The sequence below is a fragment of the Terrapene carolina genome, unplaced genomic scaffold, assembly GCF_002925995.2.
Source record: "Terrapene carolina triunguis isolate 2854851 unplaced genomic scaffold, T_m_triunguis-2.0 Scaffold247, whole genome shotgun sequence".
In the NCBI taxonomy this organism is placed as follows: Eukaryota; Metazoa; Chordata; order Testudines; family Emydidae; genus Terrapene; species Terrapene triunguis.
This window is the reverse complement of record NW_020664598.1, coordinates 11950805-11973938: the sequence shown is the minus strand read 5'-3', so window position 1 is coordinate 11973938 and position 23134 is coordinate 11950805. Positions and strand designations below refer to the sequence as shown.

Genomic DNA, 23134 nt, shown 5'->3' with positions numbered 1-23134 from the left:
AAAGAGAACTGATATGACCAAAGTCTGATATATTCCACTCAGTAGGGCACACACATATATCTCTGTATACATACACACACAAAGCCATACAGAACTGCACAGCAACAAAAACAGACACTTTACACAGCCCAGGTTATAAGATTTCATTATATGCATATACTATGTTATTTGTGATAAGACAAATTGTACATGATTAGTGGGAGGAATAAGAGGTTTTAGCTGCCATTTCGGGAAGGTAAATCACTTGTAAAGTTAGGAAGTTAAGAGGATAAAATACTTGCTTTTTGCAATATACTTGCAAAACAGTTAATAAATTTGTACTAGCCTATGTCGAAGGAGCCTTAAGATAAGTCTGGACTTCCAGGAATTAATGGGACAATTGGGCAATGGAACAGTTTGGCTTATGAGGCATTCATAAGACACAGAGATGGTCCAGACAAAGTTAGAGAATTTCTTGCATCTAGAAGGAATAATACAGCATCTTTCTCACACGGAACAGAGATAAGAAGATGGATTAAACGATGCAAGCAAGTTTCTTTCAACCTTGTCACCTAGGTTTCCCCAAAGGTTTCCCCTAGGAGTGTGACACAGCATTAGATGATACAACAGGCAAAGGAAAAGCAATGGGAACCACTGAGTTTTTTGGATTTATATTATTGTGTGATTCATAGCAATTCCACCTTTTTTTCCAGATTGCAGGAAGCCTCGGCCCTGGTACGTCTCACCTTCCCATCTAACGACACCATATATTTCCTAGACTGTTGCATTCACAAGTGCTCAGGTTACCTTAACTATTCCCAACACATCTTCCCATCCCCTTTTACCTTCTGTCGCTGCTGAATATTGCTCATGGTGTCTGGCTGAAACTCCAACTTGTCTGTTCGGCAGAGCTTCCAGTATAAAATAATAATGATAAGCAGCACCACAGCCACTGGGACTGCCACACCAACAATAATCCACAGATTGTTATTCTGAGACTCGGACGATGACTCTTTCACTTTATCCACAGCTGCAGAGTTAGAAGGGGGTAAGGAGGAGACAAGAATTTTATATAGTTATATATTTTTTTTATCTGTTGACACTTCAGGGGATATTCATTTCTACCCTCTCATAATTGTTAGTAAAGAACTACATTTATAGGAAACTGACTGTGCAGTATAGGCAAGGTGATAAATGTATTACTTAATGTACATCTTGGCCAGGAAACACGAGCGTGGAGCAAATGATCAATTGTCTTAAAGCCCACTTTCAATTCTGGAGACCTGTGCTTAAGTTGCAAGTGAAAATGGGTTTGCCTGTACCCTGACTTTGTAAAAGGGACACAGTCAATTTGAAATCCAATCACCTACAAAAACCAGGCTAAACAGTATTTTCACTTGCAGTATTACACCTACCCCTGAGTTCTGCAATCACATTTTCCCAATTTATTTACAAAATGTTTTTCTTTCCCGTTATTATGTGCAAGTCCGTACTAACAAAAGAGGAAACTAATTATACAAGGGGACACAAGGAAACTGACTATACACAAAGTAAACAAACTGGAAATAGAGAAAAATAATTCTAGTCAATTTCATTTACAGTAATTGTAGATGCTACTTGAAACAATAGCAGGTAAAACATTTTCAGTCAGAATTGTAATTTTTAAAGGGACCCTTCAAACTAAAAGTAATATTTCTGTGTGAATTTATTTTTGTGTATTATTCTTACAAGTAACAACTCCAGTTGGTACAACTGCAAGAGATTAGAGGAAAATAATTATCACAATTTTCCCCTTTTGTTTACTTTGCACATTTGATACCACTTGGAGTATAGTCAGTTTCACTATTTCTATCAATATATTAAGTTTTCCTTTGGTTTCTGTGGGCTTTTGACAGCAACAGGAGAGACAAACACATAAAAATAAAATATATGCTTTTTATTTGTGATTTTTGATCTTCAAACTGTTTTTAATTAATTCTTTGGAACTGAAATTTAATTTAAACGATAAAATAAACGAGAACAAACTTAAAAACACAGTTGAGCTTGTACACCCATTAGCATTTTCCCTGTGGCGGGAAAACACCACAGCAGCCCAATACCATCACATTTAACTTCAGGAAGGGGGACTACACAAAAATGAGGAAGTTAGTGAAACAGAAATTAAAAGGTACAGTGTCAAAAGTGAAATCCCTGCAAGCTGCATAGAAACTTTTTAAAGACACCATAATAGAGGCTCAATTTAAATGTATACGCCAAATTAAAAAACATAGTAAGAGAATCAAAAAAATGCCCCCATGGCTAAAAAACAAAGTAAAAGAAGGAGTGAGACAAAAAGGCATCCTTTAAAAAGTGAAACTTAAATGCTAGTGAGGAAAATAGAAAGGAGCATAAAAGGCCAAAAAAGAATTTGAAGAACAGCTAGCCAAAGATTCAAAAAGTAATAGCAAATTTGTTTTTAAGTACATCAGAAGCAGGAAGCCTGCTAAACAACCAGTGGGACCAGTGGTTGTCTGAGATGCTAAAGGAGCACTCAAGGATGATAAGGCCATTGCGGAGAAGCTAAATTAATTCTTTGCATCGGTCTTCAAGGCTGAGGATGTGAGGTAGATTCCCAAACCTGAGCCATTCTTTTTAGGTGACAAATCTGAGGAACTGTCCCAGATTGAGGTGTCATTAGAGGAAGTTTTGGAACAAACTGATAAACTAAAAAGTAATAAGTCACCAGGACCAGATGGTATTCACCCAAGAGTTCTGAAGGAACTCAAATGTGAAATTGCAGAACTACTAACTGTAGTTTGTAACCTATCATTTAAATCAGCTTCTGTACCAAATGACTGGACGATAGCTAATGTGACGCCAATTTTTAAAAAGGGCTCCAGAAGTGATCCCGGCAATTACAGGCCAGTAAACCTGACTTCAGTACAGGACAAACTGGTTGAAACTACAGTAAAGAACAAATTTGTTGGGGAAGAGTCAACATGTTTTTTGTAAAGGGAAATCATGGCTTGCCAATCTACTAGAATTCTTCGAGGGGGTCAACAAGCACGTGGACAAGGGGGATCCAGTGGATATAGTGTACTTAGATTTTCAGAAAGCCTTTGACAAGGTCCCTCACCAAAGGCTCTTAAGGAAAGTAAGCTGTCATGAGATAAGAGGAAAGATCTTCTCATGGATTGGTAACTGATTAAAAGATAGGAAACAAAGGGTAGGAATAAATGGTCAGTTTTCAGAATGGAGAGGAGTAAATAGTGGTGTCCCTCAGTGGTCAGTACTGGGCCCAGTCCTATTCAGCATATTGATAAATGATCTGAACAGTGAGGTGGCAAAATCTGCAGATGATACAAAACTACTCAAGATAGTTAAATCCCAAGCAGACTGCGAAGAGCTACAAAAGGATCTCAGAAAACAGGCTGACTGGGCAAGAAAATGGCAGATGAAATACAATGTTGAGAAATGCAAAGTAATGCACATTGGAAAACATAATCCCAACTATACCTATAAAATCATGGTGTCTAAATTAGCTTTTACCACTCAAGAAAGAGATCTTGGAGTCATTGTGGATAGTTTTTTTAAAACATCCACTCAATGTACAGTGGGAGTCAAAAAAACAAACAGAATCTTGGGAATAATTAAGAAAGGGGTAGACAATATGAGAGAAAATATCATATTGCCTCTATATAAATCCATGGTACACCCACATCTTGAATACTGCGCGCAGATGTGGTTGCCCCATCTCAAAAAAGATACATTGGAATTGGAAAATGTTCAGAAAAGGGCAACAAAAAAGATTAGGGGTATGGAACGGCTTCCATAGGAGGAGAGATTTTTCAGCTTGTAAAAGAGATGACTAAGGCGAGGATATGATAGAGGTCTATAAAATCATGATTGATGTGGAGAAAGTAAATAAGGAAGTGACATTTACTCCTCATAACACAAGAACTACAGGTCACCAAATGAAATGAAAAGGCAGCAGGTTGAAAAGAAACAAAAGGAAGTATTTTTTCACACAACGCACAGTCAATCTGTAGAATTCTTTGCCAGAGGATGTTGTGAAGGCCAAGACTATAACAGGATTCAAAAAAGAATTAGATAAATTCATGGAGGATAGGTCCATCAATGGCTATTAGCCAGGATGGGCAGGGATGGTATCTCTAGCTTCTAGGTTTACCAGAAACTGGGAATGGGGGAGAGGGGATGGATCACTTGATGATTACCTGTTCTGTTCATTCCCTCTGGGGAACCTGGCATTGGCCACTTTCAGAAGACAGGATATGGGGCTAGATGGAACTTTGGTTTGACCCTATACGGCCGTTCTTATGTTCTTAAATAACATCCTAATACCGGTTTATCCTTACAACTTTGTGAATATTTCCCAAACAAATATTACACTATATTAATAAATCTAGAACATAATAAGCTTAAAAGGTAACTGAGTTACCGTAAACTACTAAACTAGAGGAGAAATAATATTTTAAAATCATACATGACCCAATCATTAATATTTTCATAATGACTACCTCACTGGGCAAACAATTTTTTTCCATAAAAATCTTTCTGCAAGTGACTTTGTAGATCAGACACATGCTGTATTATATCTGGCTATCTAGCTATTGCTACCAAAGCAAAAAGACTTCGTGCTATCATGTCACTCACTTCTCATCTATATACAGCAAAGTCTTGTGTTCCAATAGGAGTACTGAGGGCAAACAATCTAACTAGTTTTAAATGGAGTTTGGTAAATTTATTAACTGGATTATGAGACGTGATTGCCTGAGATAGGAGGTGACTGGACTGAATGATCCAGGAGACCCCTTCCAGTCCTGTGTCCTATGTTTCTATGTGTTGTCTACACTGAAAAAAAAATAAAGTATGGATTTAAATCTAGTCAAAGATATTATATTGTTTATATTACAAATGTTATAGATTTTAAGCCTTTCCCCCATACCAGGGTGTACAGTTTAGAGTAATTCTTATGTATGGCACCTTAGCTTCATTTAGCTGTAAATATTTTCCATTTCATTTCCCCATCTCACAACTCTCATTGAGTTGTTGTGCTAGGGATCTCCTATACTAATGCTCATGCACATCTAGTTAATGAAACCTTATTAACGGGTGATGACAAGGTCAAACTACAGACATATCACTAGTAGATCAGTAAATAAAAATGAGATCTATGACATTCAATCAAGGAAAAGAAGCCACAAGTTATGCCTCCCAGCTGATATGATCCAAACAACCCCTTCCCACAGTAACTGCATCTTTCACTCACAAACAAGAAGTGGCTTTTTTTTTTTTTTTTTTTGCTTTTTTGGGGGGCCGGGGGTTGTAAAAAGAGTAATGTGTAAATTGCATATTTCACATAGATGGAATATTCCATCCCACAAGTATACTTTTTTGCAAATTGACGGGTGAGATCCTCACCCCTGCTCCAGCTCCTTCATGGTGCTTAAAGGGGCTGGAGCAGCACAAAGGGCCTCTAAAGTCCCATTTCTGGCTGGTGGACGATTCTTTCAGAGCAGGCACCGCACAGACAGTTCTAATGCATTACAGAGATGATATAATACATATTACAGTTTGCTTGGAGAAGTCCCCAGATTTCCATAACTACGGTCATGTTTCCCCTTTCTCTTCAGGGGTACAGTGATGCAGAGTTGGTGGGACTTACGTTGTGCAACTGCGCCTTGAATGCGGTATCCAAGAATGATGGCGGCTCTCTGGATGTCAACTCTGTTAATCAGATCTGAAGACTTTACAGCGCTGAGCCTCTCTCCAGTTTGATCCTCCACAAAATAGATCAGTTCTACAGCGTTATCAGCACCCACTAGCCGTGACATGTTGACAATCTGAAGAGATACAGGAATGTTTTAAACTTCAAATAAAAATATTTTTTCCTCCAAGGTCCTCTCATATTTCATCTTTTAACCCTTTCCTCGCACAATACTATGCTTAAGGGTTTGCGCTCGAAAAGAAAGGCAATGAGAACAGCTTTACCTAGAGAGAATCAGTGCTTCTCTTTGAATTGCCACTGTCACTTAACCCCTGATGACGCAAGAGCAAAAAGCCCCAAATTAGATCACTGTGAGAAAACATGTTGCCACTAAGGTGAAATCTTAATATCCATCAGACCAGGCACACCAGAACACATGGTACCCCACTAAATGCTCACTGCGAAACCTGGAAATTGACAGTAGCCAGAGACACCCAGAAGAAAGACATGTGTTGTATAAACAACTCCAAGATTGTGAGAGTACTAAAGAGACAATATAAGACCTAATTCTACACTATTTCTAAGCATGCAAATATCCCTGATTTTAGCAGCACTCTAGTTAATACTGAGCAAGCATGGACATCATAAACCGATTGTTAGGTGTTTATCATTAATCCATAATAATTTGCTCCCAAAGTAAAACTCAAGACATCACCTCGTAAGTAATAATAATGGACTAATAATCAGAATTAATTATTAAGAGAAAACTCCATCTATTCCAGTGGATGATTACATCAATGCAATGTTAAATCAGTGCCCTAATTACACAAGCCAACATTCAAGTGCTGCAGGAAAGGGAGAAATCTACAAAAATGACTGCCTGGTGACTGAGGAGGCAATTAATTTACAAGAACTAATCCTTTGCACAACACAACAGTTCAAGCACAAATCTGAAGCTCTTGGCTTGAACAACTTTAGTATCGCTATAACACAGATTTCTGGGTGTGGGAATGGGAGTAGGAGTGACTTCTAGTGATTCAGATTTGTGCCAAATAAAAAAAGTTAATTCCCAGCTAAATTTTACAATGCAGTTGGAGTGTGATGTCAGGAATTTGTAATACTCTAAGGGTCCGTGGGTTAGATTTCACTTATGGTTTGATTTCACTTGCCCTTCCCAAAGCACCTATTTTGGCTACACTTTATTGTTTTTGACTTCATTTACCTGATTTAGACCCAATTGTGTGGATGTTACCCATATGCATAGGCAGGCTTTCTATTTGCTTCAAATGAATCATTTTGCTTGTCCACATCTACAGCACCGAACCTTCCTACAGGAAGCCAAGAATTTACACAACACATTAAGAAGCCATTCCTTCAGTACAGCTTTAATGCAATTAATCAAAAATATGTGTTCTCTGAGGCAGCCCTATAGATACCTTCTAATCAATGAACATTTAAATTGTAGATGAGAACTTCAATACTCTGTTCTTGTAAAATTAAATCTAATAAATTTTAACCACCTTTAGATTAACCATTTATATGGTGCATTCAGTTTAAAAGTAGGTGAACTAAATGCTGGGAATGATTCTATGGAAGACTGAACTAAAGTTATGTGATATGGAAAGAATCATAACAGTAGGGTAATAGTATTGATCTCTCACAGAATTCTCTTTTAACCATTTCTGCACATGTTTACAGTTAAACACATGCATCAATGTTTGCAGGATCAGGGCTTATGAAAGCAAAGCCAACTACTCTCCTCTCCCCAGTTTCCAACAGTCAAATTGTTATTAAGGAATGCAGGGCAATATTCCAGTTCACACCAGTTGTATCAGCTGTAACATTCCATCTCAGAACATCAAGTTTATGATGAAATCATTGACAGATCCTTTATCGTAACAGTGTTACTGGGCTCTGATGCAATTATATCATGAATATACGCTTTAGATTTCACGCTCTAACACACAAACGAGACAGATTTCTTTTCAGTAAAAAGATTGAAAAAAGAAACCCATAAAAAGTATACCCCTCCCATTGTCCCTCAACCCTTCTGCCAGCTGAGGAGCAGTCTATAATTCAGTGGTTCTCAACCTATTTACCATTGTGGGCCGCATATGCAGTTCTCTATGTGTTATGTGGGCCGCATCCACACAATATACAATACCATTGCCCATGATATATAATACTTGGGGGGGGGGATTAACCTGGAAAAAGCATGTATGAGGGGAGGGGGCTCTTCGATAATTCCAGCTGAAATAAACGTTCAAGCACTTGGTAGGGAAGCGCTTCAAGTGCACCCCTTTGTGATCCAACTCTACTTTTAATTCTTTTTTGCCAGGACTGTGACCGCTCGCGACTCTGCCTACTTTAAGCCTTGCCTGAGCTGGGCCCACGAAACAGCTGCAGGGTCAGCATTATATCCTCCTCCGGGTCGCTGCGCTGCAGTGACTCTGAAGGGGGTGCAGCTGGGACAGAGGGGGTTGCTCCAAGTCCAGCTCAGTGCAGTAGGCAGCAGGAGCCCCATGTGGGGCTCAACACTGGGATGCTGTCCAGGCCAGAGAGGGTCACTGCTGCGGAGGGCACTAGAGCCCTGTAGCAGAGATTGCACAGGAGGAGGAGAGGGCCCTCCCCACCTGGCCTGCTGTGGCTGCCCAATCGGGAACATGTCTCTCCATGTCTGCTCCCAGACAGTCAGCGGCAGGGGTGATCCCACCCACCGAGCCATGGGGCACCTTAGCTGGGAAGTCACCCACAGGACAAATTTCCACCCCGCACCAGCTGTTGCTTGCAAATAATGGTACAAATTTTAATATAATGATTTACAAGGCAGCCTGCTACTCTGGCTGTGAGCTACAGGTCCGGACACGGTCAGCACGGGATGGGCAGGCAGGCGCTGTCTGCTGCAGGCAGCCCAGGGCGTGCTGCAACCCAGAACATGCTCATCCTCTTATGGCTCTTCTTTGAACCCTCTCCAATTTATCAACATTGTTCTTGAACTGTGAGCAACAGAACTGGACACACTATTCCAGCAATAGTCGCACCAGTGCCAAATACAGGATAAAATAACCACTCTACTAATCAAGATTACACTAGGACAGCGGTTCTCAAGCAACAGCCCGCATGCAGCCCAATTAGCACACAGTTGCAGCCCAGCTCAGCTGTGTGCTAAAGGCCGCGGGCTCCGGGGCTCCAAGTTGCCCTGCCGCGTGGTGGGCTCTGGGCTGCCGGTGGCTGCCCGGCCCCGCCCGGCGGGCTGCAGGCTGCCACCAGGGTCCAGGCCACTGCCCGACCCCACATGGGAGGGTCTGGGTCCCTGCCCCCTGCCCAGCTCTCTGCTTCTGGCCTCACTCTGTGGAGGGGACTCTGGGTGGAGGGCGCTGGGTACAGGGGTTTGGGGGGGGGGGCACTGTGGTTCTCAACCTGTGGCCCAGGTAACACTTTGTGGGCTGCATATGTGGCCCACAATGATAAATAGGTTGAGAACCACTGCACTAGGAGCTCATGTTCAGCTAGATTATCCACCACGACCCCAGATCTTCCCAGGATAGAGATGTCCATCCCTAAGTATGGCCTACATTCTTTGTTCCCAAATGTATGCATTTAAATTTAGTCATAAACACATATTGGTTGCTTATGCCCAGTTTAGCAAGCAATCTAATTTGCTCTGAATCAGTGACCCGTCCTCTTCATTATATACCACGCCCCCAATTTTTGGGTCATCTGCACACTTTATCAAGTCAACATCTGTAAAATGGGTTAATTAACACCCACTTCTGCAAAAATTCTGCATTTCTCTACACTTACATAGCAGTTTACACCTAAAGTATTATTTTAGATATATTTCATAGTACAAGGCATAGACCACAGTGTATATATATGTATATAGTTTATGTGTAGTAGGTCTCAGACTATTTTCCCAGTGAGGTCTTCTGTACAATTTCAAATGATTTTTGTTTTATAATTTGTAAAGGTCTGTCCTTTAAGGTGCTAAAGACAGCACAAATGCATAGAAATCCAGTTTTCCAGACAAATGGAGATGCCTTCCATGTGTTAAGAAGCAAGAGCCAGCATTTTATATCTATGCTTTGAGGGTGGAGGAGAAGGGAGAGGAAGCATATGAAAAAAGCAAGAATTTCAATCATTAAAAAAAAAAAAAAGAAACCTCGTCAGTGCAATTCACTCTGTTTCTGCTGGCATAAATCACATCTTTTCGGTTAATATTAGACATGTGCTTTAACCTTTACAGACTAAAAGCTTAACTGTGTTCCAGTGTCAGTAAAAATTAATTTAAAAAAAATGTTTCCAAAGGAGTACCATAGGTCAGTGAATAGTGTTGCCTTGGTAACCAATTCCAGTACATAAATTACAGTAGGAAAATCTAGGTAGTGGAGGAACTCAGAAAGTATTTGCACTGTGTCAGCAAGCCAAAAAATCCTATAATCAGCTGCCAATTTGTTAGTAAACAGCAGGATTACTTCTCTTTTTGAAATATGTACATCCCACAGGAAAAAAGAACAAAAAGAGATTCTGCTTTATCAAAAATAGGATTTAAACATCAATGCAATTAAGTCAAGCTGTTCCAGGGTCTGGATTACTTAGCAGACATTACAGCATGAACCATACGTTAAATGAGCAACACACACACACACACACACACAGAAAGTCTACCTTAGGTTTGAGTAAGTTGTTGCATAAACCTGCAAAGCCAGGAAATACACTGGTGCAGCTTAAATGATGGCAGCTGTGTCCTTAAGTAATCTTGCTGGGTCTACATGTCGCAGTATTTGTGACTAATATCAAGTATTCATCCAATTTGGCATTTAGGCCCAGATTCTGCAATTGTCATGTTGGGAGGGACTAGTAAATAAATCTGTATGAGGAGCCAGCTACAAGGTCTGTTCCTGTAGCAGCTATCCCAGCCAGCAAACCACCTCTATTTTGCCAGCTGGAAATCTGGTTTGCCACAACAGAACGGGTTTGTCCAACAGTCATAGGCAGAGGGGAGCCTGAGGACTTAATCTCTAGCTGAGGGTATTACTGGAAGCCTAAAGTACGTGGAAACACTATAGTTCCCTTCAGAAATCCACTCCAAACACCACTGTCAGGAACACCCACATGTGCTGGATGGGTCCCTCAGGCTCTCTGCTGCCAGTACAGGTCTGGTGAACTACCTCTGGTTCATCAATCCAGGCCTTGTCTATACTGCATGGGTAATTCAACCTAAATTATGCAACTCCAGCTACGTGAATAATGTAGCTGGAGTTGACGTAGCTTAGGTCGATTTACTGCGGTGTCTACACTGTGCTGTGTTGAAGGGAGATGCTCTTCTGTCGACTTACCTTACACTTCTCGTTCCAGTGGAATACTGGAGTTGACGGGAGAGCGATCTGCGGTCGATTTAGCGGGTCTTCATTAGACCAACAAAAAAGTCAGACAGTGGAAATTCTTAAAGTTTCCATTTAAAAATAATAAAAATCTCAAGTAACCTCAATCTTTACTCTCAGATTATGTGCTGTCAATTTGGGAAGGGTACACTGATCATACAAAAGAAGGCACTGCTCTCAGTGAAAAACTGAACCCACCTTTGCTATCAAGGTTGCTATATAATAATTTTTTTTTGTCATACAGATTCTTAGATAACTAAATATTAGCCATGTGAGCTATTTAATTTCTGTAGTTTCCTTTAACTGAGAACTTCACTGCTTTTGTCACTTTGTGGCACAACCTTAATTGCCATTCTTTTCTAGGATTCACCTTTTTGTTCTCTACAGCATTCAAAAGAAGCAGAGATAATTTCAATCTAAAGTAAATTAAGTATTATTTTAATATGAGCTTCTGGTGGGGTTTTTTAAAACCGTACTTAACAGCCTCATTCCTCATAAAAGTGCATGAGAGCTGACAAGACAGACTACTCATAAAAATGTCAAGTGTCTCTAAGTCTGCATGATGTAATATAACCTACAGAGTATGCCTTGCATTTGCAAGAAGAAGCTATAAAAGGTGAAATTCTCTGTGGAATATTTGCATATAAACATAGATGGGATTGTGTAGTGTATAATAAGCTGCTGTAAGGCTGTAAACCCTGTGTGTAGCTATGGCTTTAGGTGTCTATCTAACAGAGAGTGCCACCATATGAGCAATACAGATGAGAGAAAGGGAAAAGAAAAGATGAGAATTTGGGCACTGTCAGTCCAAACCTCTTATTTTTATGAAAGGTTCAAAAGTGTTTAGATTTAAAAAAGTGATTTTACCCAGTTATGTTTTCCAATAAATATATTTATTAAGAAAAAATGTGCCCCCCCAATGGTGCCAGTTCTACTTTCACAGCATAGGAAAGGGAAACAATTATTGTGATAGCATTTATCAACAATTGCCTCATTTTCAGCGCAAGCTCTTCAATTTCCACAGCACTCAGTGGTGTTGTGTTTTAATACAAAGTGCCTTTCACCTCAGGAACCCTCAATTCTAAACTGGCTTGTCACAAGTAAAATGAATGGGTGGTCTCAGTTTAGTCTCCAGGGGACAAATGTCCTCCTGACTAAAATAACACCCAATTTGGTACAACTGGCAGTCTGCGCCCTTATTTCACTCCATTGTGGGTTGGTATTATAAAAGAGCTATCAGAACAATGCACGACATTATGCAACACATGCTGCTATCCTGCAGTGTAAGAGAAAGGTTGAAAATAAAGAACATGCATAGACTGGAAATTTTGTTATTTGTGTCATGGTGTCCGTCCTCTGAACGCACACACACACATGCACACGCACACACACACACGCACACACACACACACTTCTCCAAACTAGTTCACAGTCTCATCCAGGGAAACCTGCAGAACCTGCTGCAGCAAAATTAAAAGGTTTATTGCGGTTGAGAATTGATTGCTATGCCTCATATCCTCAGCTGAGGTGGGAGAGGTGATGTTCTATGTTACAACAATTTGAAAAAGGCCCCCAGGGGCCATTGTGCAGCCAATGGACCACTGTAATGCCACAACACTCCAGCCACCCACCCGGTCTCAGGCATGTGTCACACTATGTCAGGGCTGGACATGATGGCACAGGACCAGCTCTGCACCACCTGGAGTCCCTTACACCAAAAAAATCCTCATGTAATGGTGCAGAGTAGCTTTATTGGGGTCAGGAATCTGGGCTTACACCTACATTTCTGCTACCTCGCCTTCAATAATTACAGGCCAAACCTATAGCACCACTGTACACACTAAAACTCTGCCGCTCTAGCAGATCCTGTTAGTGAGTGGCTGCAAGAGGCAGGAGAAGGATTATGTGCAGTAGTTCTATGTTTCGAACACTGGGAGAATAACAATTCTTATGAAAAGATGGTCACTCCCTTAATAAAACAGCTGCTGATCCCCCAAAAGTCAAGGTTACCCTATTACTACATTAATAGGGATAGCTCAGTGGTTTGAGCATTGGCCTGCTAAACCCAGGCTTGAGAGTTCAATCCTTGAGGGGGCCACTTAGGGATCTGGGGCAAAAACAGTACTTGGTCCTGCTAGTGAAGGCAGGGGCTGGACTCAATGACCTTTCGGTGTCCCTTCCAGCTCTATGAGATAGGTGTATCTCCATATATTATATTACCTATCTGCAAAGGGCAGCCCAACTTAAAAGAACTTCATCATTTTTGGTGGGAACACTGCAAAGTTTCACAGTCTAATATGTGGTTCTGAGGGCTGAGAAGGGAAGAACACAAGTCCTGCTTAAATGACAAGTCGCATTATTTAAATAGTGCACTGTACTAGATACTCTTTTGCCTATAAAAGAAAAAATATTGCAGGTAGGGAGAGAAATGTTTATGTTCATGTTTACACTCAGTTACATGCAGGCTAAAAGTATGTGCTCCAGAATTCTTAGTCAAATAGTGCAGAGACTATATAACTCCATGCTCACTCTAGGATTGTAAATCCTAATTTGGTTGAAGACACATCAACGGTTGTGTTTGTGGGGGCATAAGATTCTTCCCTGTGTATCTTCTAAATGGATACTGGCAAACAACAGATTGTAAAAAAGAAAAATTACAAAAGTGTGGTCACTTTCTGATAGTTAATAACTTGATCCAGGAGATAAAATAGGTAATTGTCAGCCACCACACACAAGGGACTACAGGTATCAGATCACAGGTGTCACTTATGCGCCAAAAGGGCTGTTGGAAGCATTATATATAAAGTATACAAAACTTCACTGTGAAGAGGACAGGGTTGCTACATACACTGCATACCTGACACTACCCCACAAAAGCAAGGATATAAGAAGTTGAGCCATTTGGCAATATATACCTTCTCCTCCTTCACCTACAGGCATGTGTCTTAGCATTATCACAACTACCATACACCACAACCTGAACTCTTCCCCCTTCAACCTTCTCTTCTCCACACACCCATTCACCAAACTACCCTCACATAACACAATTAGCTATGGCGGTTTGGTGTAGTGCTGGGATGGGATGGTATAGTTTGGTAAAAAGGAGTGATGAAAGGCTGGTGTCCTTAGGGAACTAAGTAAAGGTTGTAGCATGCAGTAGGAGGTTGTACTGCCTCACCACTGGGGGAATCCTCAGCTGCTGCCCAGTTAAGGAAGCTCGATAGCTACTTTGTACCAATGAAGCAGTAAAAAGGAAGAGTTATCGGTGACTAGGGCCATATCTGCAATACAGCTGCTGCAGCTGTGCTGCTGTAATGCCTCAGTGCAGATGCTTCCTACATCAGTGGAGGGGTTTTTCCATCAATGTAGATAATCCACCTCTCCAAGAGGCGGCAGCTAGGTCAATGCAAGAATTCTTCCATTGACCTAGCTACATCTACGCCAGGGTTAGGTCAACCTAACTTACAGCGCTCAGGGCACAAAATTTTTCACAGCCCTAAGCACAGGTGCTGGACCTAGGGGTGCTGCTGCCGCACCCCGTGGCTTGAAGTGGTTTCCATCATATACAGGGTTTACAGCTTGATTCAATGGCTCTCAGCCACCCCCACTATACAAATTATTCCAGTGCCGCTGGCCCTAAGCAAGGTAGCTAGGCTGATCTAATTTTTAAGTGTAGACCAGGCCTAAGACCTGGCACATAGAATATAGCAGAAATACAGCCACCTCTGGGAGTAAAGCTCTGTGTTCTCTCCCAGTGAAATACAATGCTATAGCTAGAAAAAAATCTCTCTTAAAACCTGTGCATGTAAACAACACAGAACTGGAGGTTAATTACAGTAAAGGATAAAAGAGTAACTTTTTACATGCAGCCTAGCTGTATGTATTTTCAATATGATCGCCTCTTTGAGGGTAAGACATAAGGTTTATTTTATATCAAGAGGCAGAGGGATAAACATGTGCAATGGGGAGAATGAAAAATCTGAAACAGGGCACCTTATTCACAGTGAATCACAGCAGTGCAAAAGAAATAAAATACAAACTTCTCTTAGAACAGATGCTTCTTTGAGCCCCAGACCTTCAAACATCTGGAAATTAAAACAGGAGGGGAAACTGCAGGGTTATACCAAAGGAAGATGATAGGTCTGAACTGCCTGTATGGCAACTCTGAGGTCAACTGTTGATGGATTAGCTGGCAAAGTTATTTTTAAACAACTTTCCCATTAAAAAGGTAGACTGGGTTTCAATTTGTTGATCTGGCTGATAAAGGACCATCTGTGACAGCCAGAAATCTAAGTAAAAGGTTAAGTTTTCAAATCTTTGCAGCCAGAAGGTGGCTTTCGCCTAAGTGAAAACCACCAGCCACAATGAAGGTACAGACTAAGAACTACCAACACCCAGATATCATAGCATGGGAGGGGCTGTCATGAATGCCAAATGTGGTGCTGGTGCAGTTAATTCTTCTTTCACTGCAACTTCAATGACCGAAAATATCATACCAAACAGGCAGTTAAAAAGTGTATTATGTTATTCTGTTTGACAAGATCCCTTAGCTGCATAGCATAAGTGCCAGCCAGCACTCAGGCGCATTATCCTATTTCATATTTATATACTGTTACAAAACACGACAGAGTACCTAGAAGCGTTTTAAGAGCTGTGTGGCCACCGCAAAAAGCGGGGGGGGGGGGGGGGCAGACTTTGATCCAGAAGAGCGCTGTCCCTCTTTGCAAGACACCTCAACTAAATCAAGAACTCAGTCAGTTCTTAAAATAGGCTGCTTTTAAGAGCTGTTTCTGAGGATTGTTTTTAAAATCACAACACTTACTTTATAACCATTTAACACTCCTGTTGTTTTCACTGTTATCACAGTCATTAGTTCAAAAGGCAGCAGGGCAGCGAAAAGAATGTTAGTTGCACAACATGATTTATGTATCAGTCACATACAGCAGCTGGACTAGAGGCTTTCATTTCATCTCTCCTTCCTTAAAGTGCTAGGTATTATTTACTGTTTGAATAGTTCATTCCCTTTTACACACACACGTGAGTGCACACAAGCACACGTCCAGCCTCTGATCTATTAGTACCTGCACAATGTTGTTGCCTGCAAACGTGGCTCGTTTCCATATTCGCCCTCCGGTCAAAGCCTCATTTAACAGCTGAGCCAGTTTCCGCTCCATCTCAGCCTGAAACACTTCCTCCTGAATTCGCTGGTCGACAACACCCAAGAGAACTACAGTTAAAAAAAAAGGCAACCCAAGAACAAACAAATTAGTAAGAAGCATTAGTTCTCAGTGTCTTTTATGCAACTTCAATTGCAGGCCTTGAATCATTCTCTAAAGCCCTCTGCTGGACTATTTAAGCATAGCATTGAAATATTCACACAGGAATCCCTCCCAGCTCAGCTGGAGATTGCAAGTTGCAATGTAAGACTTTGGAAGAAGGGGAATTAAAAGAAAAAAACGCTGAGGTGATTGCTGGAACTTCATGGGGGGTAGCCTGGTCCAGAACAAATGCAGTCGTGGGGCAGCCCTGCCTCCAAAAAAGCTAAATATATGAAAATATTTTATATATCAAAACAAAAGCAGCAGAGAGTAAAGAATTCAAAGTTATAACAAATTCCGATTTACCTGCTTTCAATGTTAACCATACTTTATGTTCACCAGTCACAGAGTCAGGGATAGGCATGGATAGGGGATATAAAAATAGGACAGAAATAGCAGAACAGGTAGGAAACAAAGTAGAAAAGTGTATTGTCACCTGTTTCAGACAGCCCTGAGCCTAAGCCTATGAGAGCACTGGTGCACAGAAACTGGTTAGCATGAGTTAGGGGTCCATTAATGTACAGAAAAGCAGCTGACTCTGTGACTAGCACTAGCCTACTGTACTTAATCACAGGTGCATGGAAAAGGATTTACCTGCTTCTGAAACTTCTAGTGAAGAAGGATGCTGGTCTGACATGCTCAGCAACAGAAATTAATATATCAAAAATATCCCTAACAAACAGAGCTGGTTGAAACATTTTTTTGATGAAAATTTAGAAAATTTTCATGCAAAATTTTCATTTTGGTCAAATTTTTCTTTTTTTTTTTTTGGTTGAAAAAATAGATCAAAAGCTCAGAAATTCAGTTTTCAGAAAAGATTTTGTATTTTTGGCTAAAATTTTATTTTTTCATTTGGTTTTCACTACAAATGCTCGTGTTTCAGTTTTGAATTCTTTTTAAGCCAAAACGATTTTCAAATAGTCAAATATTTTTAGCTTTTTGTTTCAGTTTTTCCATTGAAAAACAAACAAAAAAAATTTTCACAGGAAATTTTAGATTCCCCCCTTCCCACAAAGAAATTTCCCATAAAAAAATAAGTGGTATCTTTCTACTGGCTCTAGTCACAAATGGAGTATCTCAGAATTAAATAGCAAAATAAACGATCAGTGATCAAGAACAATTAAATGCAGGAAACTTGACAAGAGAATTTTTTCACCTTCTTTTAAATTCAAATAGATTGAGAATTACAAATAATAGCAGGAAGTGTATTCCACACCAGAAGGGCATAGTTACAGAAAGCACTAACTCTCACTGTTTTAGGATTATATTCAGGGCAAATTAGATCAGCTGACTTGGACTAGAGCAATTTGCTGGAAACTAATTGAGGAAAAAAATGAAATGGGATGGAGCTGCATCATTACAGTCCCTAAAATTGTTTGGCATCTACTTGTATTCTGTTGCATAGCCTTGTGTGCTTTGGTGTAAGGTCCCATGAATAAATCAAGTATTAAAAGTTAAAAAATATATATCTTAAAAAAAAAAAAAAAAAATCAATGTCCAACTTAAAAGGCAGTTAGTGTATACAGCACCCTCTGTATACCAGAGCTGTGTTCCTGCACTTTGAATAAACTGCATTCTAAATATAAAAATTTTTGAGCCAATAAACAAGGAATTGCAGTTCATTCTACACAAGTGCATTTCCCAGCAGTTCCAGGTTATTCATTCATTTGCTTTGGAGTTTATTCAGATCTGGATATAGTTATTACCTCAAACCGTAAGCAATCTCAAAATTTATTAATGTGTTATCTAGGTCCCGGCTAAAAAAAAAAAAAGGTGTCTCAGCTATCTGTCCTTATATAGTCTACATACCTGTTCTCACCCAGGAAGATTTCATCAATTGAGACACATTGAGTTGAGGGTAATGAAAGGCTGGGGGAGAAAAAAAAAATAGGATGAGGGAAAAAAACATCTGTAAGAACTGTATACTCAATAGCACAAAAACAAGAAAAGAGGCTGTTTCATAATTCACATTAAGTCAATGAACATCTTATTTGCTGATATAACTCTTAGTGTTATACATAAGAGACAGAAAAACATTGCTCTTGATACATATTTTCTGGTTCATATGTCTGAATGAAAAACAGCTGACTAAAGTGGTCAGATTAATTACCTGAAATATTTAACATACCACCCTGACAGCTTTGCTTCTAGAAATAGTAAGCAAAGCCCGTTTGGCTAATTTGTCATTAATGTAAGATGAGATTTTTGAATGCTAAGATCAGGCTGTACACTGGATGACTCATGGTTTCTCAAACTTCATTGCACTGCGACCCCCTTCTGACAACGAAAACTACTACATGACCCCGGGAAAAGGGACCAAAGCCTGAGCCCCACCGCCCCGTACTATGGGGTCAAAGCCCAAGCCCCGCCGCCCTGGGGAGGAGCCAAAGCTTGAGGGCTTCGCCCTGGGCTAGGGAGTTGTAACCTGAGCCCCGCCGCCTGGGGCTGAAGCCGAAGCCTGACCCCTGCCACCCAAATATGAAGCCCTTGGGCTTCAGCTTCAGCCCTGGGTGGTGGGGCTCGGACTTTGGCTTCAGCCCTGGCCCCAACAAGTCTAACGCCAGCCCTGGCGACCCCATTAAAATGGGGTTGTGACCCACTTAGGGGTCCCGACTCACAGTTTGAGAACCGCTGCTCTGGGTGAGTCATTCATGGCTTTTTGAGGAAGAAAGCATCTATTTCTTTGTGACTGCAACCAAGTAGAAAAGTTAAGACTTAAGTATAAAGGAGAAAATTGAATGTACCTATTTTGTATTCCAACCCATAATAAAATAAAATATACATTAAACATTGTGAAGATCAAATTGGATTTATGAAAATCATAAATGAATTCCATGAAAAATCCCATGACATTTTGGTTTTATTTTGTTCAATAGCCCAAGTTTTGTCAAAATGACTAGGCTCCTGGAAACGCTAAGATTCAGGAGTGAAATCCTGGCCTCATTGAAGTTAATGAAAAAACTCCCATCAACGTCAGTGGGGCCAGGATTTCAGCCCAGATTCCCATTGGAGCAAAGTAAAGAGACACTGGTGAACAGATAAAGACAGAGGCTGGGACTAGTTTTCCTGAAAAGAGATTGAAACTTCATGAAAGTAAAGGGGGGGGGGCAGTTTTGTCAAAGTTTTCCCTGAATCATCTGAAGTTCTTAAAGCGCTTAACAAAGATCATTTTTTTAAAACCCATTTTAAGGATGGGGCGAGTGAGGCACACAACATTAAACAGATTTGGCCTAAGATCACAAGGTGAGTCAAAACCAAAAATCAAGATATCCTGACTTCCAGTTCTGTGTTTTAACCACTATCCTATAATTTGTTCAACTCCTGCTATTGTAGGCAGTCAAAGAAACAAAAAAATTATTAACTTTCCAATTTATTTAGTGTGTCTTATTTGCAGACTAGCTAGCTAAGACCTCTTTCTAGGTATACTAAGGTTGTTTCCATAAATATGTTACCTTCCAGAATCTGGTGATTTTTACTATTAAAAACCTGATCACTCTTTTCTCCCCTAACACAAAAGCAGAAGAGCCTCTAGATATATAGCACCTTTTTTTTTTAAACCTCGGTTTTTGACACTGCATTTTCATTCTCTGGAGTGAAATAATTTATTCTTTATTCTCTTCTTGTTTAAATTAAATGGCACTATGCCCAAAAACTGACTTCAAATTCAACATTTTCTGATACAGTTTAGTAGCATCTTGCTTCACAAATAGTGCTATTGAGACTTCAATAGGGCCACTACTATGAAGTACAGTAGTGGTCAATGTGCATAAGGGTATCAGAATATGGCCGTTTATGTATTTGAATGAGATATTACATAATAAATTTCTAAAAATTCCACTTGCAATATATAAACAGGAAGCGCCCCACATTTTTTACATTTATATATTATACAAAAATATATATTGCTGCAGGGTCCTTCTAAACCAAAGGATGAGTGGACATGGCTCAGTATAGCTAGAAGGTTGGAGATTGGTTTACTATGATAATGCACTCATTTACCTCAATCTAAAAATATCATCCTGCAAAAAAAATGTGTAAACTGCAGCTGCACTGGTGTTTTCCAAAGCCCAGGAAAAGCAAGATCACAAGATAATTAACCATCTGCCAATGGCAATAAAATTTTGAACTGTTAGAGTGTTTAATTACTTTCTTTTTTTTAAACAAGGTAACAGTTGTGCTTTGACACTCAATATGATATACCCTTTTTTTCTAATTAGTGCTTGAAAATGATTTAATGTATGCAAATTCCTGTAGCCTAAGAAACTTCACATAGAATTAACTGAACTAAAAACCTAAAAAAAAAAAAATCCTTGAGCATCTGATCTTGATGGTACAGTGAGAGAAGTGCTCTAATCTTTCAGCCGTGCAGTCCTGGGCTGAAAGCTTGGCAAAGAGTGCATGAAAGGATCGGGTACACGTAGGGCAGGTCTACACTTAAAACACTGCACCAGTACAGCTGAGCTTTGTCCAACTCGCCACTGCGTTTCATGCTCAGAAGGAGTTTCACATTGACAATGTTCCCATTGCTACTCAGCCTTTGTAGAGGCCACTTGCTTTTTTGGCATGATCTTGCGGGGAGGGAAAGCTCAGTGGTTTGAGCATTGGCCTACTAAACCCAGGGTTGTGTGTTCAATCCTTCAGGGGGCCACTTAAGGATTCGGGGCAAAATCAGTACTTGGTCCTGCTAGTGAAGGCAGGGGGCTGGACTTGATGACCTTTCAGGGTCCCTTCCAGCTCTATGAGATAGGTATATCTCCATATATTAAGTACCTTATAACCTAACCATGTACTGCGTTAGGACTATCCCGCAAGCATTTGCATTCTGTTTAAGCTTTATGAACTGTCTCCAGTAAAAGGTTTTTATACAGCAGATGATCTAAAATAGACAATGACTGGGCATAACAAATTTCTTTTTCCAGATACAGTTACTCATATTCAGGCTGTCAAAAGTTTAATTTAATCATGCCCAACAGTTTGAGTTATAATATAATATTAGATTTTCCTTAGTTTGAATCAATGTCAACTTGCTCGCAACTAAACTCACCTGGAATTTGCAAATCAATCCTTTACTTGCACATTTTAAACACATTTATATATAAAAAAAATATATATACACAGACAAGACTGATTGGGGGAAAAAAAAAAAAGCCACCGGGAAAAATCTTTGGACTGCATCAAACAACCCTTCATAGTGTAATACTGAAAGTAACTAAGAAGCAAATGGCACAGAAAAGTATGCTAGGCAATATGAGAAATGGGGATGTAAATGCACTTTCCAGAATTAATGAAAAGCTAAATATCCGTGGATTTTGCATCAAAGATGAAGGATTCTGTATAATTTGCTGAACGCATAAGCAGATTTCTGACAAGGGAGGACCTCTTACAAGAAGGGCTATCCTGGGTCAGACCAATAGTCCATCTAGTCCAGTATCCTGTCTTCTGACAGTGGCCATTATTAGGTGTTTCAGAGGGAATGAACAGAACAGGTAATCGTGAAGTGATCCATCCTCTGTCGCCCATTTCCAACATCTTCTGGCAAACAGAGGCTAGGGACACTTTAAAGCAGGGTTTTGCTTCCCTTCCCATCTTAGTTAATAGCCATTGATGGACCTATCGTCCATGAATTTATCTAGTTCTTTTTTTAACCCTGTTACAGTCTTGGCCTTCACAACATCCTCTGGCAAAGAGCTCCAGTGTGAAGAAATACTTTCTTTTGTTTCTTTTCAACCTGCTGCCTATTCATTTCATTTGGTGACCCCTAGTTCTTGTGTGATGAGAAGGAGTAAATAACACTTCCTTATTTACTTTCCCCATATCAGTTATGATTTTATAGACCTCAATCATATCCCCCCTTAGCCATCTCTTTTCCAAGCTGAAAAGTCCCAGTCTTATTAATCTCTTCTCATACAGAAGCTGTTCCATACCGTAATAATTTTTGTTGCCCTTTTCTGTACCTTTTCCAATTCCAATATATCTTTTTTTGAGATGGGGTGACCATATCTGCACGCAGTATTCAAGATGTGGACATACCAGGGATTCATATAGAGGCAATATGATATTTTCTATCATATTATCTATCCCTTTCTTAGTTATTACCAACATTCTGTTAGCTTTTTTGACTCCTGCTGCACATTGAGTGGATGTTTTCAGAGAACTAGCCACAATGACTCCAAGATCTCTTTCTTGAGTGGTAACAGCTAATTTAGACCCCATCATTTTATAAGTATAGTTGGGATTATGTTTTCCAATGTGCATTACTTTGCATTTATCAACATTGTATTTCATCTGCTATTTTGTTGCCCAGTTACCCAGTTTTGTGAGATCCCTTTGTAACTCTTCGCAGTCTGCTTTGGACTTACCTATCTTGAATAGTTTTGTATCATCTGCAAATTTTGCCACCTCGTTATTTCCCATTTTTCCAAATCATTTATTAATATGTTGAACAATACTGGGCCCAGTACAGACCCCTGGGGGACACTACTATTTACCTCTCTCCATTCTGAAAATGGACCATTGATTTCTACCCTTTGTTTCCTTTCAACCAGCAACTGATCCATGAGAGGACCTTCCCTCTTATCCCATGACAGCTTACTTTGCTTAAGAGGGTCCTTGTGGTGAGGGACCTTGTCAAAGGCTTTCTGAAAGTCGAAGTACACTATATGCACTGGATCTCCCTTGTCCACATACTTGTTGACTCCCTCTAAGAATTCTAGTAGATTGGTGAGGCACAATTTCCCTTTACAAAA

The 23134-nt window shown here is 40.1% G+C and overlaps 1 protein-coding gene across 1 annotated transcript in view; it reads right to left on the bottom strand.

The window, feature by feature from the left end:
* Positions 1-23134, bottom strand: part of KIAA1549 (KIAA1549 ortholog) — a 211191-nt gene that overhangs the window by 58469 nt on the left and 129588 nt on the right. Inside the window, exons 7-10 of the mRNA XM_026657560.1 lie at positions 18198-18257; positions 16152-16297; positions 5645-5822; positions 825-1009 (exon numbers count right to left, since the gene is read on the bottom strand). Coding sequence (XP_026513345.1) covers positions 825-1009; positions 5645-5822; positions 16152-16297; positions 18198-18257 — 569 coding nt within the window. The remainder of the gene's footprint in view (positions 1-824; positions 1010-5644; positions 5823-16151; positions 16298-18197; positions 18258-23134) is intronic.